Consider the following 27072-nt stretch of genomic DNA (forward strand, 5'->3'; position numbering starts at 1 on the left):
ATCTGTCCTGCTGACGAGGAACAATCATTTTCTAATTACCCTGTAGCCAGCCAATCACAATGCTTCCCCCAGCACGGAGGCTCAGATCTCAGATCAGTATCTTGTCAGAGGAACAGATTCATTTCCATTCATAAAACTTTATTCAGACCTGCCTCGTGACGGCCGTTAAGGTTTCATGATATAACAATAAGCAACAAAATACGATCTGGACAAACCAGACAGACACAGAGAGAAGATTCAGGTTTGTTCCACTGGTGTGGGAATAATGTGGCCGTGAATCCACAGAGCGTCTGCCATTCTGACCGCACATGTATGAACTCACTGCAGCTTCTCCCTCCATAAAACAGTCAGCAGAAACAGCTTCACCTTTTACTACTTTTTAGGAGTTTTTTTTTTTCTACAACAAGGAAAAAACACAAATCTGAAGAAAAAAAAACATGCAACTTTACTCATTTTTTTCCTCAGTGGTTTGTTTTACTGTCTGGGAGAAGACAAGAAAAACCTCCAAATGTCACTGCCTTAATGAAGAAGTTACGTCGCAGGGTTGGGTAATATGATGATATATCTCACACTGTCAACCGTCAGACTGTCAGCGGAGGGAAAAGATGCAGCTAACGCCAAAAGCTGGCTCTCACTTGCATATGGCACAGCATGATGTGTGTGTTTGCGGTCGAAGATTCAGGCAATGAGACATTTGAAATCAATTTCCCCCCACTCTGGATTGTTAACATTCGATAATTCAAGCAATTATCAAACATTAACAATGCAGGGTGGGAACAAAATGATTTCAAATGCTTTGTTATGACATGTCACATCAACAAGGAAGAAAGATGACTTGATGACTGGTTGGTTGGTGGTTTTCAAACTGTCTCTCCAGCCTCAGCTCAAACTTTTCTCCCACTGAGAATGTGCAGGGATACCAGGGCTGATAAAACGTCTGTCCCGAAATTTACAACAGCGCTACACCCTCTGAACTAAAAGTCTTGTTTTGATATAGAACACCAAAACCACAAAACTTCATGTCTTCAACGCCATATTTTAAAAATTCTCTCATTAAACACAACTTTTAATGCAGTGTGTGCCACCCATCATTTTTTTTTACTGCTGGAGCCATTTTAGCTTTTTTTCCGTTTTAAATTTCCTGCATTTTCCTCTTTATTGCGTGAGGAGTGGGACGAATTAAAAACCGTCAAAAACTCTGACTGCTGTGTAAAACCACAGATTTCCACTCTGTGGACTGAGAGGCTTAAACAGAGTCTTTCAGGTTGAGGTGCCTTGCTCCCCTCACCTGTGGCACTTTGTCCTTTTTGAAGATGAGCGTGATGCGAGCACAGCTGTTGTCCAGATAACCACTGTTGGGCTCGCACTGGGTGTGCAGGGGTGTGGGCGGGTCCGGCGTCGAACACACGCCCCACTGGTGGCAGGGCGGCGAGAAGCAGGTGAGGAACTGATGCTCCACACACTCGTGACCCCCGGGGCAGGACGGAGGGTTTGTGTCTGGGGGAGGAAGAGCCTTCGGGAGGAGACAGGGCCGACGACCACACCTCACCTGGAAGAACATGGATTCATTCATTTACTTTCTTTTCATAACGTGTTGAATGTTACTGGGTGTATGACAGTGTGTGACAGTAGACAGGTGTTAAATCATCACCAGACATTAATGTTTTTGTAAAATGAGAGTCAGCGCTGCGACGCTGACCTTCGAACAGTGAACATATCCGTTGGCACACTGGCAGGTGTTACACTCCTCCTCCCACCGGCTGCCATGAGGAAACTGCAGGCCCGCGTGACGACACGACTTCCTGAGTCCGATGGCTAAAGACAATAAAAGAAAGGTTGAGAACAAAAGGAAACGGAGCAGTTGTCAGTTCTCCATATCTACTCGTCCTGCTGGTGACACACCAAACCTCCATCAGAATCACCCAGCTGTTTGATACTGGTATCTTAAAGAGAATCATACAGGTGGCTAACAATGGCAGCAAGTCCAAATCCAGAGGCACAGCTCTGACTGAGCTTTATTGAACTCACAGTCTTTACAGTGAGGTCCAGCGCGTCCCGGAGGACAAACACAGCGGTAGCCGTTGATCTCGTCCATGCAGGTCGAACCTTCAGCACAAGGAGATGACTGACACTCATCTATGTCTGAAAAAGAAAATCACACAAGTGTCATTTTAAACACGTGCAGCATTCAGAGAATTATTAACTCATCATGACGCCAAATCAGACTGAAGAACGATGACTCACTCTGATTTTATTACAACAAAATCAGCTGCACAGCAACAACAGGACAACAAACTTTTTTCATCTCAGCTTATACAAGTTTTACTCGCACTGTTGATTTCTCCTTCTCTCTCCAAAGCTTAACCACAGCTGAGGGTGATCTGAATGTTATATTTAAATGTCCGCAGTGAGTGACGGAATTCAGAGAATCACTTCGTGCACAATGGGTTTATTCCGGTTTGGTTAGAAATGGATAACACTCTGGTTCTGAAAAGACTTTTCTCCCAGAAGGCCGCGGGAGAGCGCACTGACCCGTCCGACGAACCTCAGCTCTGACCTCGGCTCAGCGCAGAGGGGAGAGGTTAAGACCGTCTTCCTAAAAGGCTTCCTAATCTGTCGCCCTGACACAATTGGCTCGCGCTCCCCCGCTGCGGCCTTTCACCTCTGACCCCCCGCCCACCTGACCCCTCCACACGCCCCCTCTGGTTCCCAGGGACTCACTGATGCGGCAGTCCGGTCCGGCGAATCCTGGGGCGCATTCGCAACGAAACCAGTTCACGCCGTCAACACAGGTGCCGCCGTTGTAGCTGCAGAGAAAACACAGAAAGGAAAACATGGAGTGATTCTGCAGACACGGAAGACTCTCACGAAAAAAAACTGAAAAACAAAATTCCTCCTTAGTTTCTTCAAATTTCTTCCCTGAAGGGACGATAATCCTGCTTCTCCCTGCAGCTGGGCTTTTAGAAAACTGTAAATCAGTGAATGTATGAAAGGACATCAGGTGAACTGTTTGTGGCGAGTCACACGTTTGTGAAATTCCTCGACATTATTTGGCTTCTGCTGCGAAAACTTAAAAATGTCTCTGCTAAGAAAACATGTCCCGATATTCTGTAAGGTCTGTGACAGATGGCTGGTGACTGTGACTGTACTAACATAATGGCACATAACAAATGTTATATTACACTATTCATTATGTATTACTGAATTTTGTTGGTCTTTTGTTTGTTTTCTTACATTTCTTTGCTCAGTCTCCAAACTCTCTGTGTTGCTCTGTTAGTGCGATTTAGTTTACAAGTTTATTTGTTTCAGTCTAAAATGCCCCACAAAAACTTTGTTTGCTGATTAAGTGATTCTGGTTTGAATTTTCCTGCCTGGAATTCAAGAGTAAGTGATCTCATTCTTTTACTTTACACTGTTGCTATGTACTGATATCTCCAGTTTAACTGGGTCCCATCCTGTCCGCTGAGCTGTAGCATGATGGAAACTCAGTGTGAAGACCAATGTCCCAAATTCAAGAACTTCAACTGAGAATTCTCACAGACATATTATCTCATTTTACATCATTTTACAGTACATGGGAAACTCGGTTATATAAGGAGATGGTGCTTCTCATCTGTGCCAGCTCTACTCGCTCACCATTTCACTACAGTTACTGCAGCATGACGCAGTCCTTTCAACAGCTCTTTTACCAGTTAGATAAGCATCTCGGTAGGAGATTATTGGGAAAGAGAACCTGGAAACTAAAATATTGCCACAGGCCCTGGTTCAGTTCTGACAAAAATATAATCTTTAAGTTGTTGTTTTTGTTGTTTTCTGCCTTTTGGAAATCATCTTCACACCAAACTAGAGCTCAGGACAGACACATCTGTCTGACTGGCTTCCTGCTGAGTCTGCTGAGACTTTGAGCGGCAGTAGACTGAAGCTGATCCCTGATCAATGTCCAGACTTCATATGTAAATCCCTCCTGACCACATACTGAGCCCTCCCACCCCCCAACACCTCCACTCTTCACAGCTACCCCCACGTCGAGGCCGGTGAATGGTGAGAGGGGAGTCTCTTCACACTCTCTTGCCCCCCCCCACCACCAACCCCTCCTCCTCCTCCCAAAACCAAAGCCACTAATCCACCTGTCAGTCATTGTAGAGGAGGGTGAGGAGGATAGAAGGGGAGGGGAAGGGGGAGGCTTTTGTCCAGGGTAGTGTCTCTGATCCACAGAGGCTTCAGGGGACACGCCGTCCTGAATTTTTCAACTTTTGCATTTTTTTTTACTAATTTGAAAAAAAAAAAAAAAAAACACTCACAGTTTCCTAAAATTCAAGTTTAAATGTCTTGTTCTTTCAAACCAACAGTCCAAACCTCAGGGAGGCTGAATTTAAAATGATAGAAATCTGAGTAAAGCAGCAAAGTTTCAGACCCTCACACACAATATGCACCAACAAGCATTTAGATACACGAAACATGTATGAACCCAGTTACACACACCTGCACTCACACCTCAACATCCACAGTCTTTATGGGAAAATCCAGAGCATAAAATCTCATTTGCATAACATTTCCAGTTCTCAAGTCGAAAGAATGCAGCTCAGGTTGGAGTTTACCCACAGCGACTCAGGAAAGATGCAAATGTCAAATGACTGAATTAATAACAGTGGAGGTGAGGATCGAAGGTGCCACACCCAGCACCGATAAACACTCAGACTTTCTGCACGTAACTCACAGCCAGCGGCCAAAAAGGTGAAAACGCTGTATTTCTGCTGAAGCTTTTCAGTAGGACAATGAAAAGAAATCTGTCTTACCATGGATGTGGATTGCAGTCATCGACATCTGCAAGAGAAAGAAGGTGCACTGCATGACCATCAGCATCAGATCCCTTTCCCCATATGTGACAATGTTTCAGGCACACAAAACAAAAACATGGTAACTTAATGATTAAGGAATATCCAAATATTTGAATCTTTTCCATTTCTAAAGTCCACCACACGTGATGTGAACATGGCACAAGCTCTAACGGTGACGTACTCTGTGCACAGGTGGGTCCTTCCCAGCCGTCCTTGCAGATGCAGGTGAAGGTGTCTCCTCCCCCGACACACGTCCCTCCATTCTCGCAGGGACCCGAGTCACATGTGCTGTTCTTGGCTACAAAAACAAAAATAATTCCCTTTCATGAACACGTTCCTCTGACCAGAGCACAGAGGGAGAGCTGACAGGTCCTAACAGGCTAATATCACATCATATTATCACACTCTTACAGGGCCTTTGTAAAGTAATTAGAGTACAGTGTGTGCCTGACCTGTGTTGCAGGTGCTGCCACCCCAGCCTGAGGGGCAGCTGCACAGGAAGGAGTCTCCGTGGTCGTAACACGTCCCTCCATTGCTGCAGGTAGTGGAGTCGCACTGGTTCTCACCTGGACCGAGGCAGCATGAGAAAAAGATTTCAAACATTTGACTCAGTGCCAGTGTTAGGTAGCTCCAAAGCAAAGTTCAGAGATGCCGTCAGAGGGGAAAACAAGCCTGCACAGCAGCCAGCGAGGGCATCCTGCCTCAGAAAGAAGATTAAGAGGCTGAGGTAGTTAAAAACATAAGACCTGACATGTTGGAGAACATGGAAAGTGAAGACAAAGGCGCCACTCATGAGCCACACATGAGAGGTTTCGTTACAGTCTTTGGCACACACTGATTGACTCACGTGAGTGGCACGTCTTTCCTTTCCAGTTGTCTACACAGTTGCAGTAGAAGTCGTTGAGCAGGTCGACGCACTTGCCTCCGTTCTGACAGGGGTTCCTGCTGCACTCATTCACATCTGGAACGATCAAACAGTCACAGTCAAACAACAAGTCAGTACAGCAACAGGTTGTTTTAGCTACTGGTTCCATATTGATTTTACCACCTGGTAACAGAGCTACTGTTATTATTATTGTGCAAGTCAGAGATTTTGCTTTGAGTTTGATTTATGTTGATTTATGTTGTTTATTATTTCTGCTTTTGGAGCAGCTCTCCCTCCAAATATTAATATAACTATGCTACTGTTTATGTGTAGCACAATGTAAGTGACAGTGTCATCTGCAAACGTGAACTATGACCAGTATATAAATCACTGTAGGAATACGCTAGTTCCAAAACTGATTTCAAATCCATCAGACGGTTAAGTCGCCACATCTTTTGCGTTTGCCTTTACTTCCCAAACAAACCCTCCATTGTTTTGTCTTCCACAAGATTCCCAGACTGCTGATCATTCCCGTGGTGCTCCCGTTGGCCTGAGGATGGATTATCTCAGGATATGTGACTCATACGCAGCAAAACATAGCAAAGCTCTTCCCTAAAACTTGTATACCTGTGCTGTTGCTCACACTGACCCCAAAAACCCACTTTCCTCCTACACACCCAGGAACATACTCACCAACATCACACAGGCTGCCCTCCCAGCCGTCTGGGCAGAAACACTGGAAGGAGTTGATCCCATCGATACAAGTGCCTCCATTCTTACAGGGGGATGACGCACAGTCATTAATGTCTGCAGACAAAGTGAGGATAGATATTTATAGGTAGATGTGCTAACAGAAATTTATGTCTTTGGACTGAGTTTTTCAATTGTGCAAAATTCAAAAAAGCATAAAATCTAAAGAATCGCAAATATTTACCCAAAAAACTGCTGACCTGCTGTAGGTCTTCCACTAAAATGTCAATATGCCAAATTACAACCACTGCACTTCTCAGCTTTTGAGGCTTATAAAAAGTGAGTGCATTTGTTTGACTTGGAGACAAAAATTGGAGAATCATCCTGTGAAAGTACAAAACCAAAACCCGGAAAGTAATCGGATGTGAACGAGTTTTTTTGGCAGACGATAATCTCCCTGGCAGCACCTCTCTGCCTGCTCATGTTCTCTTCTGGATTTCCTTCTTGTGTTTTTTTTTCCATTTGCTCTAAACTAAACTAAGACAGTGATGATTAGTGAAACAGGAGTCTGAATTACCGTAAGAATCATGAGGTTCTCAGTGATGGCAACTGATGATAAATATAGTCTGTGTGTGTGTGTGTGTGTGTGTGTGTGTGTGTGTGTGTGTGTACGTGTGTGTGTCGGGCTAACAGTGACTCACTCTCGTGGCAGTAGGTGCCAGTGAATCCCGGCTCACAGGAGCAGCTGAAGTTGCCGGCAGGCAGGCTGATGCAGCGACCGTGGGGTCCGCACACGTTTGACGAGATGTGCCAGACCCGCTTCTGAGTGTCGTTGGTTGCCACGGCAACTGTGCAGCTGTCAATCACTTTTAGGTGAAACGGGTAAAAAAAAAGATGATCAGCAGGGTAACAGGTTGGAACGGCTCCATCTTCCCACCGGTTAATTTAAAACATCTTATCATAGATCAAAGGATCCTCCAGGTGCTGTGTTACCTTGACAGTGGTTAGTTTTGCAGTGGTCCTTGAGCTCTGAGCAGGTTTTGCCCTCATAGTCATCTGGGCAGCTGCAGTAGAAGTCTCCCATCAGACTGTGGCACTGGGCCTTGTTGTGACACGGGTTTGGGCTGCACGGGTCGTTCTGCACCTTCACGTGAAAAACAAAAAGAAAAGTCAAGTTTTTACCAAAAGTGAACTGTAACTGAAAACACAGGGACCAAACGGTCTCTTACAGTTTATTAGCTGGATCTAATTCTCACCTCACAGGTTGTACCAGTGAAGCCTTGAGGGCATTCACACATGAATCCGTCCAGCAGGGCGTGGCAGCGGCCTCCGTTCTTACATGGACTGCTGGCACAGCGGTTCCTCTGCATCTCACAGTGCCGGCCCACGAATCCCGGCTGGCAAACACACTGGTAGCCTCTGGCTGCGTCCTGGCACAAAGACAAGGAGTTAGCAAAACCTCTTATCGAAAAGTCCGAGTTTCCAGGTTTTTTATTTTAGGTGTGAAACTGAGTGAGTGAGACAGAGCGCTCTCAGTCACTGAGGAGAGACTTTATATTTTCAGGCATCACACAAAAATGGTTCAAATTTCTATCAGCTCTCGGTTTTAATGGATTACGTTCATTAAGCTCTTTGTTTCAGGACAAAACGAAAACTTTTAAAAGACTAAACTGCTGCGTGTATAAAGAGTCCATTTGCCAACTTCACTGAAAATTGTTTTAATATTTGAGAAATACTGTTTAATGACTATGGATGCTGTTTAGTTTTCAACACTGATTCTGTTGTATCAGTGTTTGTGTCGACACGATGCACTTGCACCTTGTGAAAATCTGCTATATTTACTCACAGATAAAACAAGCGGCATGAGGAAACCAGGCAGGTATTTCTCCTGGATTTTATTTTCTATATATTCACTAATATTAGAAAAGGAAAAAAAAAAAAACTTTTCAGGCAGGATGAGTTGGTAACCACAGTTTGAAAACCATAACACCCTTGAGCATATTCTTTTATGTTCTGACAGGCACTTTGATGAGCACCAATAATTTAAGATGAAATAAATATATAAACTACACAAAGGTCTCTGTGTTTGTGAAAGCTGATCATTCCAGATCCTCACCTTGCAGGTCCCTCCATTCTGACACTGTCCGTGGCAGCTGTTCACATCTGCGGAGAAATCAGTGACGGTTAAAAGGTCACATTTAGCTGGAAGGAAAATGGGAGGTGGAAAACGCATCGGTGCTGTGAGATGCAGCTGCTACAGGAAAGTGGCCGATCAAACCAAAGCCAAGTGATCTATGCCTAAAGGAAATGCTGGAGGCGGAGTCAGACGTGCACACGAGCTGTGAGAACATGCAATGAAACTGCAGAACTAACCCCCGACATCTTAAACAGAAGATAAACAGCAAAGAAAGTTTAGTGTTAGAGCCTGGAAGAGTTAGTCAGGGTGTGGCAGGTACAAACAGCCATCAGAGATTTACGACAGAGGAGAGCGAACGGAGGAGCTCAGCTTTTCTTCCACTAGCATCAGTAACATAATGTATTTTCTAATAGATGGTTTCTTCACTCGCTCCTGCTCTAAAGCCAAAACATTTTTCTAGTGTTTTATGTCTGTTGTGACATAAATGAGCATCCGGCAAAATCTGAAACCTACTATAAGAAAATACACCGAGCCAGAGAAGCTAGAGGAACAGAAGCTAACGAGCAGAGAGGACAGGGCTTCGGCTCTAAAGCTGCTGCAGGTAGGTGGAAACAGGCTGAAGACTAATGATTTGCTGGATTGATACTAACTGATGTCACAGTTCTTGCCCACCCATCCAGGAAAGCAGGCACAGTGATATCCACCAATCAAGTTTTTGCAAGAGTAAGCATTGAGGCAAGGCTTGATCCCCGCACACTCATAAACGTCTGCAAAATGGAGACAAGAGACACAGAGAGAACGAATGAGAGAGCCGAGAACCTGCTCAGAAGCCCCATCACCAAGCGTAGCTTCAAAAAAATCGTCTCATTCATATTATTTTGTGGGTTATTAAATGTTTTTTTTGTATGTATTAAATGATGGAACATTAATGTCTCTAACACGCATGTTTCACCTTGTGTGTGCCTGTCTGTTACTATGGCTGGATTCAGTTACGTTACTCGGGAACCATCTAGTCAAACGGCTTTAATGACTTTTACGGGTAAACGGCTCAGGGTCTTTTTCAAACATGTAAAACTGGCAGAACATTTACAGGGTGAAGTTCATGTGTGCGAGGGTTTTATTTCTTCCACAGCTTTCCATCGGCCCCCTGCTCTATCCTCGCCCACCCCCCCTCCCTCTGGGTTAATGTCTCTCTATTGCATTCCCTGAAGGCCAAACCTGTGGCATTCCAAGTGGTCAGTTTCAGAGGCAGTGCTCGCCGCGCCCGCCGCGCTGCCTCGCTCACTATAAACCGACACAGTGCATTAATACTACTCCCAGGAGGTAAGTGGCACCTGTTGGGCTGCTGAAATTAAACACCCTCAACCCTTTCCCAAAAACCCAACCTCCCCCATTACCAGCCCTCCTCCTCGTCCCGCTCTCTGTCCCAGGTACCACCCCGCTGCCTGAAAGGGGACTCACTCTGAGAATAACAGAATCTGTAACACAAGCCGCTGCGTTTCGGTCGCTCCACACACATGTTTACAGGTTATAAAGTGTTTCCTGGACGAAGTCGAAAAGGGTGAGGGCTCCGCTATGCTGTGGTGTCGCCTCATCGTAGTGTACATACTCCCCTGTCACGCCCAGTCTGGAGCCAAAGATAACCCCCCAGCGGAGTATATTTGGTCCTCAGGCTAGCAGTTGCCAGGCGGGAGGCTATTTTTAGCTTTACTCAAGTCACCTGGCCCAAGCTGCAGATGATACCACAAGTATCTCCGTTGGGCATGCGTGTACACAAACACACACACACACACACTCATTTGAAATTAGTGACCCTCCTGCAGTTATACTACTACTGGTTAAACGACATGGCAGGATAAACAAATACCAGATACGCTGCAACTCTGCAAGCAAATGGATTCCTGAAATTAATTTGGACCCATGACATCCTGTCACTGCAGGTGCAACACGCACACAGAAACACACTGGTTTCACCACAGCAACATATCATCCAACATGCAACACCTTAACGAAGGAGGATTTTAGAAATCGGATATACACATCCCTCCAAATTAAATCTGAAGATGCTCAAATGAGTCTTTACAAAATAAAAGCATTACATTAACTGACACTTCAGTGATTAATCAGACTTAGAGACGTACCTATCTGGCAGGTCTTTCCCATCCACTGTGGAGGACAGAGGCATCTGAAGCCGTTCTCCATGTCGATGCAGGTCCCGCCCTGAGCACAGGGGCTGGAGGCGCATTCATCTGTGTCTGAAAGGTAAATATGCCTGATGTTAGAGCCAGCATCACAACCACATTAAAAAATATATAAATAAATCCTCCCGTCTATCGTTGACTATATAGGAGACGACAGGAAGAAAGACGATTTGTATTTGCTTCCAGGGAAAAGTCTCTCAGTAAACCACATGGCAGAGCTCACTGACTCTTCTCATTTGTGGAAGACTTAACAGGACTTCAGACTAATTTCGAGCCTCTCACCTTTAGCACAGGTCGGCCCGGACCAGCCTGCTGGACAGTGACACTCAAAGCCTGATGGGACTTCATGGCATGTCCCTCCATTGGCACAGGGGTTGGACACACAGGCGTGCTCCGCTAGAGAGAAACATTTTCATAAATCTTGCACTGGACTTATCCTGCTCCTCAGAACTTCGCCCTAAACACACAGCGGCACAGAAACCTGGACTGTGAACCTGGTTCACGGTGCCTTGGATTTACAGACTCACCAATCTCACAGTTCTTGCCAGAGTAGCCATCTGGACAGGCGCAGTTGTACTCGTCTGGCTCGGTGTTCATGCACGTCCCTCCGTTTTTACAGGGCTTGTTGGTCCCGCAGTAATTCAGATCTGCACAGTAACAGACACTGATTCAACCCATGTTTATCATTTAACACACACAGTTAAATGACAGTTAAATGACACACAACTTGTAATGACGTCATGTGTCAGCTAAAAGCTTTTCTTTCTCACCGTGCTGCAGCTCTGTGCTCTTTGACTTCTAAAGTACGACAGCCACACACAATGACTCGCTGTTACAGGCTTGAGTTCATTGTTTTTTTTTTTCTTCCAAAAACATGTGATTGTGGTTTTACAAGGAACACAATGTAAGAATATATTTACGGCAAATGTAATTTCTACCCTGCATCTTGACCAATCACACTGTGTCCTCATGACTCGTGTGGCACAAGGCAAATCAAGCTTCACTGGCCATGTCAGTGATTTTCCATGTTTTAGCCGATTTGCTGGAAATCACAAATATGTCATGGGGACATTGACTGAGCCTTTAAAAATATATAGAAAGAATCAATCTGATCCAACAAAATTAATTTCAACCCAATGATGAACACATTAAGTGACTAAAAAACATGTTCATATAAATATTGTAAACTATACTTTGGGTCTGACCTTTGTCGCAGAGCAGACCGCCCCAGTTCTTCTCGCAGGTGCACTGCCAGGGCTCCTCACAGGTACCGTGAACACAGCCGGGGTACGGCAGACACTCGTCACAGAACGGACCCTGCCAGCCATAGTTACACCTGCAACATGGAGTAGTTTTTATAGTTTCACGGGGATATGTACTGTTCACACCCGGGAGGAATACTGGTTATTAATTTTCTTCTTTACTCCTGGTTTTTTTTCGCTCTCTACTCCATGTTTTTATTTAGTTTCTCCACCTCCTTCCTTCTGCCCTCTGTTTTCCTTTATCCTTACTTTGTTCCTCTTTTTTCTGTGAATTTCACTTCAGGATTCAGAGGCTTGTGCCACCGCTGATGATCAAACAACAGTGCACAGAGACCAGAGTTCAGTGGGTGCAACGGGGGCTCGGTGGATTTCTCAGTCAAATAAATGCCTCATATTTCACAACCACACTGAGAATGTGTTCTTATTTACAGCTCCGGCCTGAGGGAATATCAGGCACACAGATGCACGTAATAACATGAGGTGGGATGAAAAGCAGTGATAGTTAGGGAGTGATAACAAACAAGTCATTTCATACTTTTACAATGTGTGAAAACACATTCTTGTTGGGCAACGTTCCAGTTAAATGCCCCCTGGTAAACACAGAATGCTGCAGGTGCCATGAAACGACAGAACTGGACGAGCACAACAAGCAATGAGCAGAAAGGTTCAGACAACACAGCAGAGTGTCGACTGAGTGGCAGCTGAACGTCACAACAGTAACTTGCTGGACAGAACGTCTTCATCAAGGTGGATGACATGTTTGCTGCAGCTCCTAATCTTAGGACCTGCAGTGCCAGGAGACATTCCCATGCAGTGTGTGTGTGTGTGTCCTATCATGTTGCTTACAGCACATGTACACATTCACAATGTTTTATTATATGTTTGTATTATGATATTTATTAATCTCTCTATTATTTTCATTCATTATTTCATATAAAAATAAATAAATGCTTGTTTTGTCTGATCAATATTCCAGAAAATAAATGTTCAGTTTAAAGTGACATAAAGCCCCAAATCTTTACATTTGAGATTTATATTATAATAACATTTGATTGTCATCACTGTGGTCATCCACTGTTTGTTTAATCGCTTTTTAGAAAATTTGCCTTTCAGGACTCAGGTAGAGACAAAACCGTCACGAGACAACGCCGTTTTTTTGCCGTCGTGTTTCTCGTGTCATGTGTTGCGTGTCTGCTCTCTGCCCTCTTCCTGTGTCGTGAGCTCGGTCGAGGTCAGACTTGGAATGAGCGGCGGGTTTGTGGAACGAGGGTTCGTTGTCTCGAAGGGGAGGCCAGAGAAGGGTTAGCTAATCTGTTGGTTTATGGCAGCACTCTGTTATTCCAAGGCCAGCGGTAACCTTGCCCCACCTGTCCTGTCATTTCTCCGTCGGGGCTATTTTAGGGAGCAACCCACTCCCCCTCCTCCACCAACGCCACCACCCTGCCCCCACTCCGGCTAACAAACACTTCAAAATGGATGCCGACCAAACACTTCTCTTACCAGCAGTGATATACTGCTCTGTAGTGAGCTGTAATGTGCTGTAGTACGCTGGGTGGCTGTGGGCAGTGACAGGCCGGAGCCACCACACTGGTGATGGGGTGGTGGGGGTGTTGGGGGGGGGGGGGCTGGCACTGTACCTCAGTCCTATTTTGGAATGAACTGATATGTGTCTGTGGCACAGAGTAACTGGAAACTGTCAAATACTAAGAGCTGGCATAAAGTGTCTGATCAGACTTTTAACCTGATTTACTTATTCTCTGATTGTGTTTTATCCAAAGTTTGTTTGTAGACCTGCACCAAGTTCTGTTTCAAGCAAAGGACTGCAGCAACTTTAATCTCATCTTAGTAAGTGAAGCCCTGTCATGTGTGTGTGTGTGTTTGTGTGTGACAGTGCTGAGTATTGTTTACTACAGTATGTGGTGCTGTCCGGCGCTGCGGTTGGCAGCGGTGCCCTGCACACTGTCAGACGTGCAGCAGCGGCGGCAGCGTGGACAGTCTGTCTGGCTGCAGTGTGGGAGAGCAGGGAAATGGTTTCGGGCAGCCACAGGCCAAGGGTGGCATTACCCACAAACCCTGTCGCCGGGCTGCTGCCGTTCCATCAATGGAAGGGGCCGCGGGGCCAAGTCGGAGCTGAAAATATCCCGCCTTACCCACAACCCCCGCCCCGCTGCGGCCCCTCAGACAAACCACACCCAGAGGACAGGACGGTGGGAAGGGGTAGAGGTAGAGGGGGCTGTTTGTGTGTTTGTGTGTGTGTGTGTGTGGGGTATGAATTATTCACAGGCGAGCCTCGCGCCCAAATCCAGCGGACAGACTTAGCCCGCTGTTGCCTAGCTACATGTTTAGTAGTGTCACATGAGGGAGCGTAGGTTGTGAATGCGCTGTGTGTAAGAAACAAGATACCAAACACACATTTTTAGTTTTCCTCTGCCAGGCGGAGACACTTTTTTCCTCTTTCTCTCGTTCTGTCTCTCAGTGCTCTTCTCTGTCTTTAACCCTTCAGTCTCTGTTTCTCTCTCTCTCCGTCTTTCTCCTTCACTTCACATTTAATTTGAATAAAAACAAGTCTAGTTGTTTGACAAGATGATCTCAACTGAAGGTCTACCTGCTGGGTTTTTCACAGACTGGCCCAGGTGTTTTACGGTCTGGCCGTCCTAACTGAGGTCACATGGCTGAAGTTCGATACCGGGGTCACCGGTTTACAGCTCAGCCATCTCCATGACGACTGAGCAAACTCCATTTACTGACCTCCAAAAAAAAAAAAAAGCCAGTAACTGGACTTTGAGTTTAAATTATTTTGTTCACCAATTATTTCCAAGTTTCAGAGTGAAATTTCATTTTCAACAGTTAAACAACCAACAATCCATGATTCTGACGGATCAAAATAATGCAGAGGTGATTCACCATTCATCGTTTATTTAATCTAATCCTTTCAATTTGTCTTCAAAGGAAAATTCCAGGTTATAACAACCGGGGTTGTATTTCTGCTTCTGTTATTGAAACCACTTTATTTGGCTGCAAAAACAAAAGCGAGAGCGACGCCCAAGCTTTAAGTCACAAAACGGCCCGGCCTGGAACACGCTGGATTATTTTGTTCTCTCATTCTTGATGTTATTTTATTATGTAATAAGTTTTTTCCCGTCTCTTTTCGTTTTTAATCAGGCATATCTGTTGTGAGTGACGACGGGCACTGACAAGCTTTTACGCTACATTTGCATTGTTGATTTAATGTGTCAGCTTTGATAAATGTGGACTCTAACCTATAAATCAACCACCAAAAAGCTTTTATTCTTCTTTCAGTCTTCCTCTTTCTCAGCAGCGTGTGTTCATATGTGTGTATGTGTTTTCCTGTCACACGTTGAGGCACATTCCAGGGTGTTCCTCTTCCTTCCACTCCCCCGGACCTTTCCAGAAATGTCATCTTAATTTTTTTTTTTTTTTACTTTTATTTTTACTAGATCTTCACTAAACCAAACTTGCATCACCTCCCTCCCTTCTGCCACCTCTGCTCAGTTTGGCTCCACTGTCTGCGTCTAAATGTACGGTTCAGTTCCACATGCAATCAAATCTAAATTTCTCTTCGCTGCCTCCTTTCCTCCTCACACAGCTTCTGCGACTCGTGCCTGTTTTTGTTCGTATATCCACGGTGCAGCCTTCTTACAGTTTGACAGCCAGTCCAACTCCACTCATGAAGACATGGGAGTCAGGAAATATAGCATAATATAACAAACAAATAACAAACAATATTGTTGTAAAGCTGTATTTTATGTTTTTATGTGCATTAAATAAACAAAATTAAAAACTTTCTTTCCCAATTGAATTGAATATCATTAAATTACAGTGGATACGTCCACTTTCAGACTTTTTCGTTTAGCTGGGTTCACCCCCTGCATGGGCCGGAGGAATCCACACTTCCTAACAGGCGAGTGCCAGCCATAACAAGGCCCAGGACAGGAAGAGGTGATGAGGGCTGCAGACATTAGAGGGGAGAGGACGGGAGGAAGCGGGGGGCACAGTGCCTCTTTGCTGCTGGGAGGGGGGGGGGGGGCTACAGAGTGTGTGTGTGTGTGCGGGCAGGAGCAGGCCAGCTTTAGGAACAGGAAGCAGAACAATGGCTTCTGAATCAGAGTGGAGCTGAGGGATGGAGGTGGAGGGATGGGGGGGCACTTCACAGAACTAGGATGGGGGAGGTAGGGTGGTGTGGGGTTGTGCTGCTTGGTATGTTATCAACAACTCCCCCTCCCCTCCCCCTCACCCTCTCATCACCCCGTTGTGTCACCACTGTTATCCTCATTAAGCTCTTACTGCGGGTTTCCATCCAAACAAGCTCATATTTTACATCACTTGGCAGCTGAACTGCGAGGTGAACAAGGTGGATCAAACAAAAACAAAACTGGAGGCGACTTACTTGCATTCCCCCGGCACGCTGCACGTCCCGTGCAAGACGCTGCACCCCTGTTTGCAGATGGCTTTTAGGACGGAAAAGAGAGAGAAAGTGACGTTTGTATTAGTTTGTGCCCAAAATCTGTGACAGAATCATCATCTCAGAGGCATAATTTCTGTCCGGCTCTGTTTTCAATCATTAAAATCTCATTTCCTGTGTTTCCTTGTTTGTGAAATGCAGAGGATCTCTGCCGAGGTTGAAGTCATTGTCAGAGAACTGGAGGTGTCTCCAGCAGAGACGAGAGTTTCCAAACATTCTTCGAATTCTTGCAAAGTGACACTTGACATGAACTTCAATGAACTTCCAATTTCTTCTGAAAAGGACAGCGAGCAAGTGCAAACTAAGAAATCTACGTCCATGTGAAACAGGAAGTTTAAGTGTGGAGTGTTTATGTTTGGCTGATTGTTTTTGGCTTGTTTTTTAAAACTGTGTATTTATAGATACATATTTTACGTCTATTTTAATTAAACTCTGTTATAATTTGCATTTTTTCCTACTTATTGAAAATTATTTTGTTTCTGATAAACGTTTACTGCTTTTTGAATCTGCATTTCAACTATTTACAATCAATAAAAAAGAATAATAATGAATCTTAGTGACACTCTTTCATGTTGGCCTGTGAACTGCTTGTGTTTACAGTCTTATTAACGTCCTCCCTCACCTGTTTTGCAGTCGGGCCCCGTCCAGCCCTCCATGCAGCCTCGGTTTCCAAACTGATCACACACATAGTGGCCAAAGTAGTCGTCGCGGGGACGGCAAACTTTGTTGCACTTGCTGCCGTAATAGTGTTCGTCGCAGCGCACACGGATGGTGTACTCCAGCCTGGCGATCGAGCTTTTGGACTCCACCGTCTGCTTCTCGTCCCCAGGGTTGATCATCCCTTTGTGGATGCTGCGCTCGATCAGCAGCTCCTCATCTGGACAACAGAAAAGACAAATGATAAATCTATACAAAAATACATGTAAATGTTACATGTACCTGTGGATAATAGTGTCAGATATTCATAAACATAACATAAACAAAACATTCAGCAGGTCAAATACTGGGGTCGGTGTGATTGGACAGTCAAAACAACAAAAATTCTGAATGACATTCCAGGGAGTAGCCGGCTGATTCCGGCTACGGGACTTGACCCAACAACCTGGTGTTCAGTGCGATTAGAGAACGCACGCGGCTTCGAAGAATGCCTGTGGTTAACACAGATCACAGAGAAGGTTTAACCTCTGGTCAAACATCTCTCTGTTCCACCAAGACTGTGGAAGAAGAAAAAAAGTGTAGGAACAAGCGGGAAAGAATGGGAAAATGAAGGAAGCACAAACAGAGGGTGTAGGAGCGAGGTCTGCGAGGGCTTGATAACCAAAATGCCTTTTCAGTTTTCCTGCTTGGTGAAATGCTTTTCTGCCCCTACCCTCCCCCCCTCTCAGGATATCCAGCCCCAACTCCATCGGAGCCAGGCCGGAAATAATAAGAGACGGGGAACAGACGAGGAAGGGCGACATAGGAAAGGCCCTTTAGCTTGTTCTCAAGGAACAGAAGCACCGTGACCCGGCAGGCTTTGCTGCTGCTGCTTCCAGAGCCGAGGATGACCTGGATGAGACAGAGCTGGAGGGGAGGACTCGTCTTCACTGTTCACGGTGCTGTCGTCTTCAGCAGGTTGAGGAAAGCACCGGCACAGCCAGATTTCACGGTTTAAATAAGTGGCAGTGGCCACTATAAGCTACACTTAGACAACAAGCTTCGACCATAAATGCTAATGCTAATATTTCCTTTCATGACTAAGACAATATTTACTTAACATATAACTGATGTCCCGTGAAACCAGGTCAGTTTGTCAAGGGTTAAGACAAACAGGTTTTTAACTCTGTGACAAAGAAGTGTTGCAGACAATCCACTGTCTTTTTAAAAGGAGACACATGGTTTACACCTGAAAGGGATCCTGTGTGAGAGTAATTCGAGGCGTGTGATGTGTAAAAGCACTGTCATAACTGCTGAAGGTTGACAGTGTAGAAAAAGAGTGAAAACCCACTAAGAATCTTTCATTTTCATGCTGTCCTGATTTACTGAGTCTCACTGCGAGTTAACACACTGCCACAGATTTCAGTCCCACACCCACCACCTGAAACACCCAGGCACTCACTCACTGCTGTTCATCTCCAGCAATTAGATATAAAAATATAGACCAATCATGAGCTCTCTCTGTACTGGAGGAGACAAACTAAGAGAGGCCGTTGTTACTAGGGAGAGCAGGAGAGAGGGGGGCCTTCTAAAACCGGCTTATAAAAACAACGAGGGCCTTCAGATCTGAGCAGCTGATCCTGACAAGAGCAACATGATTGTCTGTGCTTTCAAAGAGAAGCCTTCGCTTTAAAAACAAAGAGTGACTGGTTTATCCAGCCGCACAGTTTTTCAGTTTTCAGCCCAACATGCAACAAGCTGCATGTAACTGGAGTGTTTTGTTAGGGGCACTGTGGCACTTTGACCTTTGACCTCTTTACAGCTCGTCGCTTGTAACAGCGGTGAACTTTGAACTGCGTTCACACCGGCCGTTAAAATGTCTGTCCATGTTTTTTTTTTTTTCTGTTCAGCTGCCATCTGATATTTTCTGAAAAAAAGTACACAATACCAACAAAATATTTCTGTGATACCTGATTTTTAAATATATTAATATATTTTTCTAGAAATCTTTTTTTTTTTTTTAACAAAGGAAGTCAAAGTTGTAAAACACATGTAAGGGTACAAGAACTTTCCCAAACTCAGGACAGATAGAAGCAAAAACCAGAAGCTGAGCACCAGCTTGACGTTCTCCACAGTTTTTGACACTCAGTGTGAAACGCGTACAGGCTCAGTTTGTGCTGTGCCATGTGCTGTGAGCAGGTTGTTTGATTTGGAGAGAGGAGGTGAAAGTATCCAGAATCATCTCTTATCTAATCAATCATTTTGTGATCCCTCTGAATTATCCTGGGTGTAGATAATGGATGGATGGACAAAGGTAAAAGCACACCTGGAATGGGAAACAGTGCCAGAGCATCAGTCTCACCATAACAGTGATTCAGTGATGATAAGCTGGTTGTCAAGGTGTTCCTTTGTTTTGGGAAGTAACTTCCTCCAGGTGGTCCATCAAGACACTTAGGATAGCGTCATGAAAATTACACGACTCGAGAAACTGTCCTGCGTTTGCCAAAACATTTTCACTACTGACATCAACCTGGATCATTATATGAGCAAACTACCACTTTACTTTTCCAATACTTTATGGATTTATGTTGTCATGTTTATGTCTGTGGTAACAGACATAAATCTGGATCTGACACGGGGCGGCTGGTTTTTATGGAGTTTCAATTCAAAATGAAACTTTCAGTGCTGATACCAAAACAATATCTTTTCAAATACCTGAGTTTTTAATCATTTAACAACCAACAAATGCGTTAGTCCGTCTCTCCATTCGTTCTGCTTCACCACCCTCTCTGTGGCCATCATCTCCAAACCCATTGGCTCTGTGATTTCCTAAATCAGCTGGACACTGTGGTTTTTACAAGATATTACACAAACAGGTGGAAACTGTGTTTTTGCTGGGGACTACTTTCAGCGGCGGATTAATCCACAATTGGTTCTCTGGTTTTGGCATGTGGGGCAACAGTACGGTGTGTGGGTGTGTGTGTGTGTGTGTGTGTGGGACTGAGTCAAACTACAGTGTGTGTTTGTGATGATGAAGGAACATGCCACCCAGTGCAACAGCAGCACAGAGGAATGAGATGTATCAGGCTCTGATCCACACACAGTGTAACTGTCAGTAGGATGCATTCATTGTTGGTAATGGTCTTTGTTGACTATAATAAAATATCGACAGCCTTTTCCTTTATCTCCTGTTTCTGACGGGTGAATTCTCCAGGACAGACGTTACCTTGCTATTTGCCCAGTATCTCAGCGAAGCTCCACGCCAGCGAACAATCAGCTCTGGGCTGTGTTCTCCTGCCATTTTTGTTTTGTTTTTAAACAGGCGGAGGTTTCCTGAGGTATAAACAACCTTCACAAAGCCTTCTTTTTCCTGAGGCCTCTCCAACCTGCTGCCCAGACCTGTTCACACGAGGCTCCAGCAGCACATACTCTTACACAGGGCAGGAAACTCACCTCATGTCCACCTGGAAAATTCACCAGCTCCTCTGAGGAAAAACCCGCACCTTGAGCCACCCTTGTATTTGCATTATTTTGTTCTTTGGTGACACACTGGTTCTTGAGTCGGTCGTTAGGTAGTCTGACATGGAGCCATGTGCATCCATGGTCACTCTGTTCCCAATGAACCAAAAAGGGGAAATCTTCAAATTGTTCTTTTTCATTCATTTCATTTTCAGTGACAATCCTTGTAGAAAATATATATTTATTTATATCTATTTTCCTGTAGAAAATATCTGGGGAAACAATACGAAATATCAGAGAGAGAATTAAGGTCTGTGTGATACCAGCTGTTATTTCATAATGCAGAACTATTCTGCTGTCCAACTTTAATTTACTGTAAGCCTACTTTAGATTAAATGTGCGCTGTGCAGCTGTATTTTGTAAGAAAATACAGCACGGTGTAATCAGGACTTGTGTTGGCAGACAATCAGAGAACTCAGATTGGGCTCTCGGGCGAAACAAAACTTGATTGGGACAACCCTGAATTCTTATTCATGTGCAAACCTGGTCCAACAAACATAAAAAATCCCTCTCTCACTATGTTACAGCATTACTACGCAGAAAACCCCAAGTGAGGCAGAAACAGACAAGTGAAGGTAGAAACACCAAGAAGTAACAACACTTAATCCCCCAAATACCCCCAGAAATACACTGACCAGCTCTGATAAACACTCATGTAGGATTTTTGCTTTTTATACAGTTAAACTGATATTTTTATCTTGTTCAGTGTGACTTATAAATAAGCAAACTGGTAAGGTTTCACTTTGACAGGACACTTGGCTGCTGACAGACTCACTGACAGATTCAGGGATCAAACCTCTGATCACGCGATGAGAAAACACTCGGTCCAAGTCTACAAGACGGGACACGGCGGTCGAGACGTCAGCACCCTCTGCCTACCCTTCACACCCCCCCCCCCCCCCCCACCAAACCCCCCCCCCACCCCACCCCTCCACGAGGATTAATAAAACATCCATGCAACCATTACACTGCCAGATCTACAGGTGGTCAAGCAAGCAAAGACTAAAGTGTCCCACCACCTGTGATGCAGTCCAGGCTGAGGCGGTCTGCAGTCTGGATGCCAGCCTGTCACAGGGTTTCAGGATAATGAAGTGGCGTGCAGTAGCCAGACAGCTGCCGGGATGCTAATCAGGAGAGAGACATCGGAGGAAAACGTGGGGGGACAAAAAAGAGAGCTGTGTCCCGCAATTAATGGCTTAACGAGGCTACGTGCTCACAGGCTTAATATAGAGAGGTGGAAGCAGCCTGAGTGACCCTGAGGAGGGTGACGAAAAGGGAGATGGTGGAGCACAAGAGACAGAAGTTCAAGAGTTTTCGAAGCTGTCCATCTGAGCAGCCGTTCAGCTGAGACGTACTGATGCCTTCAGGGCTCGGCTCGGAAAGCTATTTCTGATTCTGATATGTCAGCCGAATCCTGTATACGTCACTGTGTGGAACCAGCTGGAATAAATTTAATGTAAGGTAATGTAATAATACGAGGCCATGATGAAATACAAACACAGATACTCTGAAGATACAAAAAGTCAAGGTCCAGCCGCTGCATGAAGATCAGATACGTAGTCTGATAACATCATAGCAGCTAGCGAGTCTGAACCTGACATAAATCTGCGTTCCAGCCATATTGATCCTGAACAAATATTTATCTGGTAGGGAAAGAAACAGCCACAGTGGCCAAGTTTCATTGTGAGAAGAACGCATTTCTTCGTTGGCAGTAAAAAACAACGGAGGTGATTTGCCATCGGCAGGTAGGAAGATAAGGTAAGTCAGTAAATGACGTGGGCCCTAAATCAGCTCAACTGGAAAGTGAGCTAACAGCTAACAAGGCAAATACGGCACCGTGTTATCAGATTATATCCTTCAATTAACCCTTCTCCCTCCCTGCGGTGTTGGAGAACGGAGCCAAACAGATCTGAGATCAGGAGCACGTACGAACAGGATCCAGCTGGATACCAAAGAAATCGGTGCAGGTTAGAACCAAACTTACTGACCTGACGATCAGATCTCAGACTCCAGCTCACACCGTCAGCGTTAGTGAGAACATTTAATGTTTTTAATGCTAAATACGACCTGTGCTGTAACATGCACTTCATCTACGCCATGCGCTGACTCTGAGACTACGGGTGGGCCGCCCTTTAGGAAGATGGACAGACGGCAGACGAACTGCTGGACGGCCAGTGTCACCTGAGAAAAGCTGAACATCAACAGATGTCGAATACCACTCAGACTTTAACGCCACCTGCTTTCTTGATTAGTACGATTTCATTTCATTAATGGTTTTACAAGGTTGATGCAACAAGTCCAAGCTTCCCAGTTCCACACGAACACTGGAACAGAGATCTCAAAAACAATATTTGATTGGCTGATGATGACAGCTGTTTTTTTTACATCTTTCCACTGCTGTGACGCTACAGAGCAACAAACCTAACAACTTAGCACTGACTGTATAGTTCTGTTAATAATGTGACATTCATATGGACAATACTAAAGCCACAATAAAGCCACAACAACAAGCCAGGCATGTCAACATGTGTAACAAACACACAATTTAGTCACATTTTGTGACCTGAAATAATCACAAAAGGTAAAGAGATAAATACATCAAGAACGAGCCTCTCAAATCATTTCAGTGCAGGTAGAAGGGACAAAACATTTGATCTGGGGCAGAGAGAAGAAGGAAAGAAGGAAAGGTTCAAATCTTTTATTTTTCCATTACACTGTATGAAACAGTACGGGGGGAGGGGGTGGGGTCCTTACCAGAGCTGTGTGTGCCGTTGTCCCTGTCCCACGCCTCCACTATCACCGTGTACGCTCGCTGAAAAACAGAGAGGAAGAGGGCAAAGGTTATAACAGTGCACACTAATACAGAAACACACACACACACACCTGCTGAGACTCTGATATGCCCACTTCAAGACGTAGACGTGCACATGATGTGGAGTTTACACAGAAACTTAGATATGAGCTGCCGTCACTTATAAACAAGTACAGGAGCACTTTGAATCACACACACACACACACACACACACACACACACACACACACACACACACACACACACACACACACACTTGGCATTAAAGGTGAATAACGGTGGGAAAATAAGTCCTGTTCTCACACTGCTGTCACTGATTAGCTTCCATGTGCCTGAGGCTAGTTAACGAGTGCAGCCACTGTTTTTTCAAAGAACAAAACATTCACCTGGAAACCAAAAACACACGTTATTCATCTTTCACCAGAAAAGACTTTTTCTAACCAACTTCTAACTTCAGTCCAGTTTGCCTGTGTTAGCCTGATCACTTGTTCTGTGACCTGTACTGATCCAGAGGCCGAACGTCCATCCTTTGGTTTCCTCGGCTCCACAGGGAGGTCGGCACCTGACCAGGCAGGGATCCGACCACTTGCCCAAGGGAACTTAGTGTGGTGATGTATTGATTTCCAAAGAGGGGATTCATTTTTCATTCATGTGCACGTACAATATATTTAATAAGTCAGGCTATATGCTGGACCGCCACATAACGGTCTGTCTCAAGATGTGACCGTTGAATCAGTGTCAGACGATGACAGTGTGGGAATCCGAGCAGCATGCTGCTGTGTCTGGATAAAAACTAAAAATCTTTTTTGAGTATTTACAAACCGGAACAACGTCATCTAAAAACATCGTCTGAAGTTACAAAAGTTTGCTGACTTTAGTAACCGATCGATGAAGGCGAATGAAAACATCAGAACTATGAATGTGACCGAGACAAATTCTGACACTTTTCAGTATTTAACAACCAAAAAGTCACCTGTCAAAACCCAGGCTGAAGTTAGCTTAAAGCTGACTACATGGACTCTTAATGTCACTGTGTCTGTTTCAGTGAAAGTTAACAGATTCATCACAGAATTTCCAGAGTATTGTGTTAGATAATACCAACATTATGTTAATTATTATACACTCTTTAGCGCTATGACACAGCACTGTGTGGACACTGAGAGTAAAAGCGCAGCATGCCTGCACACTATGTCCTACTTTTCCCGGCCAGACGCACTCCACCATCCCACAGCAACAAACTCAAACTCTGGATTGTTTCAGGTGCAGGGCTGTTTTTTCCCTTTTTTTCACGGGCATCAGCAAACAAACCGAGATGGAGCTCGCTGTCTGTCAACTGCATGGGGCCGGACGAGCAGCTGTGAGTTCCCATGACCCAAGTCTGACTCAGAGTGACTGAGGGCTGCAGGGAAGATTACAGGGGAGGTTACATAGTGGTGCTGGGAGAGATTAGAGACAGAGACAGAGACAGAGACAGGACAGAGACGTGAAACAAAAAGGTAGAGCTGAAGTGCTTAAAGCTAATTTTACGGCACTCTAATTTTTGGGGGGGACAGTTCACAGTGTGGGAAGACAAAAATTTGCAGGAAAGAGCTGAGACCATGTTGTTACAGGTAATTTGCTTGATGTGCATTCACAACATGCATGCCTGGAGCTGCTTCTTCAAATTACCCACATTTACTTCTTTATATTTGGCTTTGCTCGGGTAAGAACAGCACGATTCAAAACGATTCAAAAAGCAGGAACTGTTCTCCAACTGATGTGACCGATACGTACAAGAAACTGCAGAATGTTTTACGGTCGTTAGGACTGAAGCTGATGGTTGTTTTCATTTTCAGGTAATTATATAATCAAGAAAATGTCCGACCTCTAAAATGAGGTCTCCAAAATTTGTCTGGTCAGTTCAGTCCAAAACCTGAACACAGATATGAAACGGGGGAAAGAGACGCTGGACCTGAATATGTCTTGAGTATCAGAAGCTGCTCATATTCAGCTGCGTCCTCTGTCTCTGACCAGAAGCAAAAAATGAGCCAAAGTAAAATTTTCTGCTGTGATTTGGTTGAATTACCTGCCAATAAGAACAGCTCTGCTCTAAGGTGGATCTCAGGTATCCAACATTTAAATCACTAGTTTAGACTCCTGATAATTCAGTGGTGCTGCCGTTAATCAGCTCAGCGACTGCACCAGCACTGTTGTTCACTGGCACCATTTTACTTCATACAAACTTCTTGAGAACTTATCAGAGACCGTGAAACCACAAACTGAGAGTCATGTGTCCTCCTCCACCCCCTCTCCTCTCATCTCTTCTCAACTCAATTAATGCGTACGGTGTGCCAGCTTTTATTTTGAATTATCGTGTCAAACCAACCTCAGGCGCACACAGTGAATTAACAACGAAATCAAATGTGGGAAAATGTATGAGCACATTTTTCAGACAGGTTCTGTGAGCCCGGAGCTGTCTACGTAATGCCATGTGGCTTCCAGAGAGACACAGATGCTTTCAGAGAAGCATTTTCACAACCCCAGTTTTTAACCATCCACTCCCTCCGAGAGTGTAAGGACACGTTACACCATCACCGAGCAGGAGCCAACCATAGCTGAGCGGTTATATCACCAAAACGGGATGAGACCGGGTCACAGTGGTGGCTGTGGTCTGCACTGACAGTTATCAAACTTTTCTTCTTTCACTCAACAAGCCTCTAATATTTGATTTAACAGACAAACGGCGAAGCCTCTTTCCACACTGTTGCTCCACTTTGGGATCAGAGTAATAATCATCCGGGGTAGTCGTGCTAAATTAAAAAACTAATTTTCCACACAATTGAGATCAGCTGGTTATGACACAGTCTGAGAAACAGCACTGCAGAGGACACTTGTTTATCAAATGGAGAACTCACTGTGTGTCCTCCTCTCACTACAGGTACAGAACCCACCCACAGGTTGTTCAGTTTCACCACATTCAGTTAGTTTCTCCTTGACTTTGGGGAAAAAAATAATGAATTAGCATATTATTATCATACATGGACGCACTTTCAAACGACGCTCATCTCTGATCCGAAGGCTCTGTGAGAGTCCGAACAGCCTGAGGCTCCTCCCCGTCAGTGAGACACGACGCGGCAGAGATTCACGAGTCATCACTCAGTAATGAGACGTGATCATCGTCGATCTTCCTCTCTGTATTCACTTTTAAATGCGACTGCCACTGGCTCTCACAGAGATGGGCTTCAGAGGAGCCTGACATGAGTGTGTACTATGTGTGTGTGTGTGTGTGTGTGTGTGGGTTTAAACGTGTGTGTCCTTGAAGGACAGAGCTTGAGGATCAAAGTGTCACATCCCTGCTGTCTGCAGTGAGACAACCTTATGAGTCGACTGTGAGTGTGTGTCTAAGTGTGTGTAAGTGTGTGTGTGTGTAAGTGTGTGTAACGGGGGTGGGGGGGTGGGGACGTGTTGGGAGACACTTGACACCTTCCAACCAATTTGCAGAAGTCAGAGGGATTTGAGTTTTCATTAGGCGAGGAGAAGCCAGCCCACTCCTCACCGCCTTCACCTGTTCAATGAATAAATTACTGCTTCACCGCGGCAGGAACAGCCGCCAGCGACACACACACACACACACACACACACACACACAC

The 27072-nt window shown here is 44.9% G+C and overlaps 1 protein-coding gene across 2 annotated transcripts in view; it reads right to left on the bottom strand.

Annotated features, from left to right (window-relative positions):
* LOC121197066 (protein jagged-2-like) overlaps positions 1–27072 on the bottom strand; it is a 42282-nt gene that overhangs the window by 4147 nt on the left and 11063 nt on the right. Inside the window, exons 3-23 of one of the 2 annotated variants that reach the window (XM_041060443.1) lie at positions 23386–23443; positions 17099–17353; positions 16402–16462; positions 11937–12067; positions 11259–11378; positions 11014–11127; positions 10672–10785; positions 9181–9297; positions 8510–8556; positions 7650–7823; positions 7387–7537; positions 7095–7259; positions 6397–6510; positions 5686–5799; positions 5291–5404; positions 5020–5136; positions 4797–4824; positions 2722–2807; positions 2029–2142; positions 1700–1815; positions 1289–1549 (exon numbers count right to left, since the gene is read on the bottom strand). In XM_041060443.1, the coding sequence (XP_040916377.1) occupies positions 1289–1549; positions 1700–1815; positions 2029–2142; positions 2722–2807; positions 4797–4824; positions 5020–5136; positions 5291–5404; positions 5686–5799; positions 6397–6510; positions 7095–7259; positions 7387–7537; positions 7650–7823; positions 8510–8556; positions 9181–9297; positions 10672–10785; positions 11014–11127; positions 11259–11378; positions 11937–12067; positions 16402–16462; positions 17099–17353; positions 23386–23443 (2571 nt within the window). The remainder of the gene's footprint in view (positions 1–1288; positions 1550–1699; positions 1816–2028; positions 2143–2721; positions 2808–4796; positions 4825–5019; positions 5137–5290; positions 5405–5685; positions 5800–6396; positions 6511–7094; positions 7260–7386; positions 7538–7649; positions 7824–8509; positions 8557–9180; positions 9298–10671; positions 10786–11013; positions 11128–11258; positions 11379–11936; positions 12068–16401; positions 16463–17098; positions 17354–23385; positions 23444–27072) is intronic. The other variant, XM_041060444.1, reaches the window with a different exon arrangement.

The sequence above is a fragment of the Toxotes jaculatrix genome, chromosome 17 (assembly GCF_017976425.1).
Source record: "Toxotes jaculatrix isolate fToxJac2 chromosome 17, fToxJac2.pri, whole genome shotgun sequence".
NCBI lineage: Eukaryota > Metazoa > Chordata > Actinopteri > Toxotidae > Toxotes > Toxotes jaculatrix.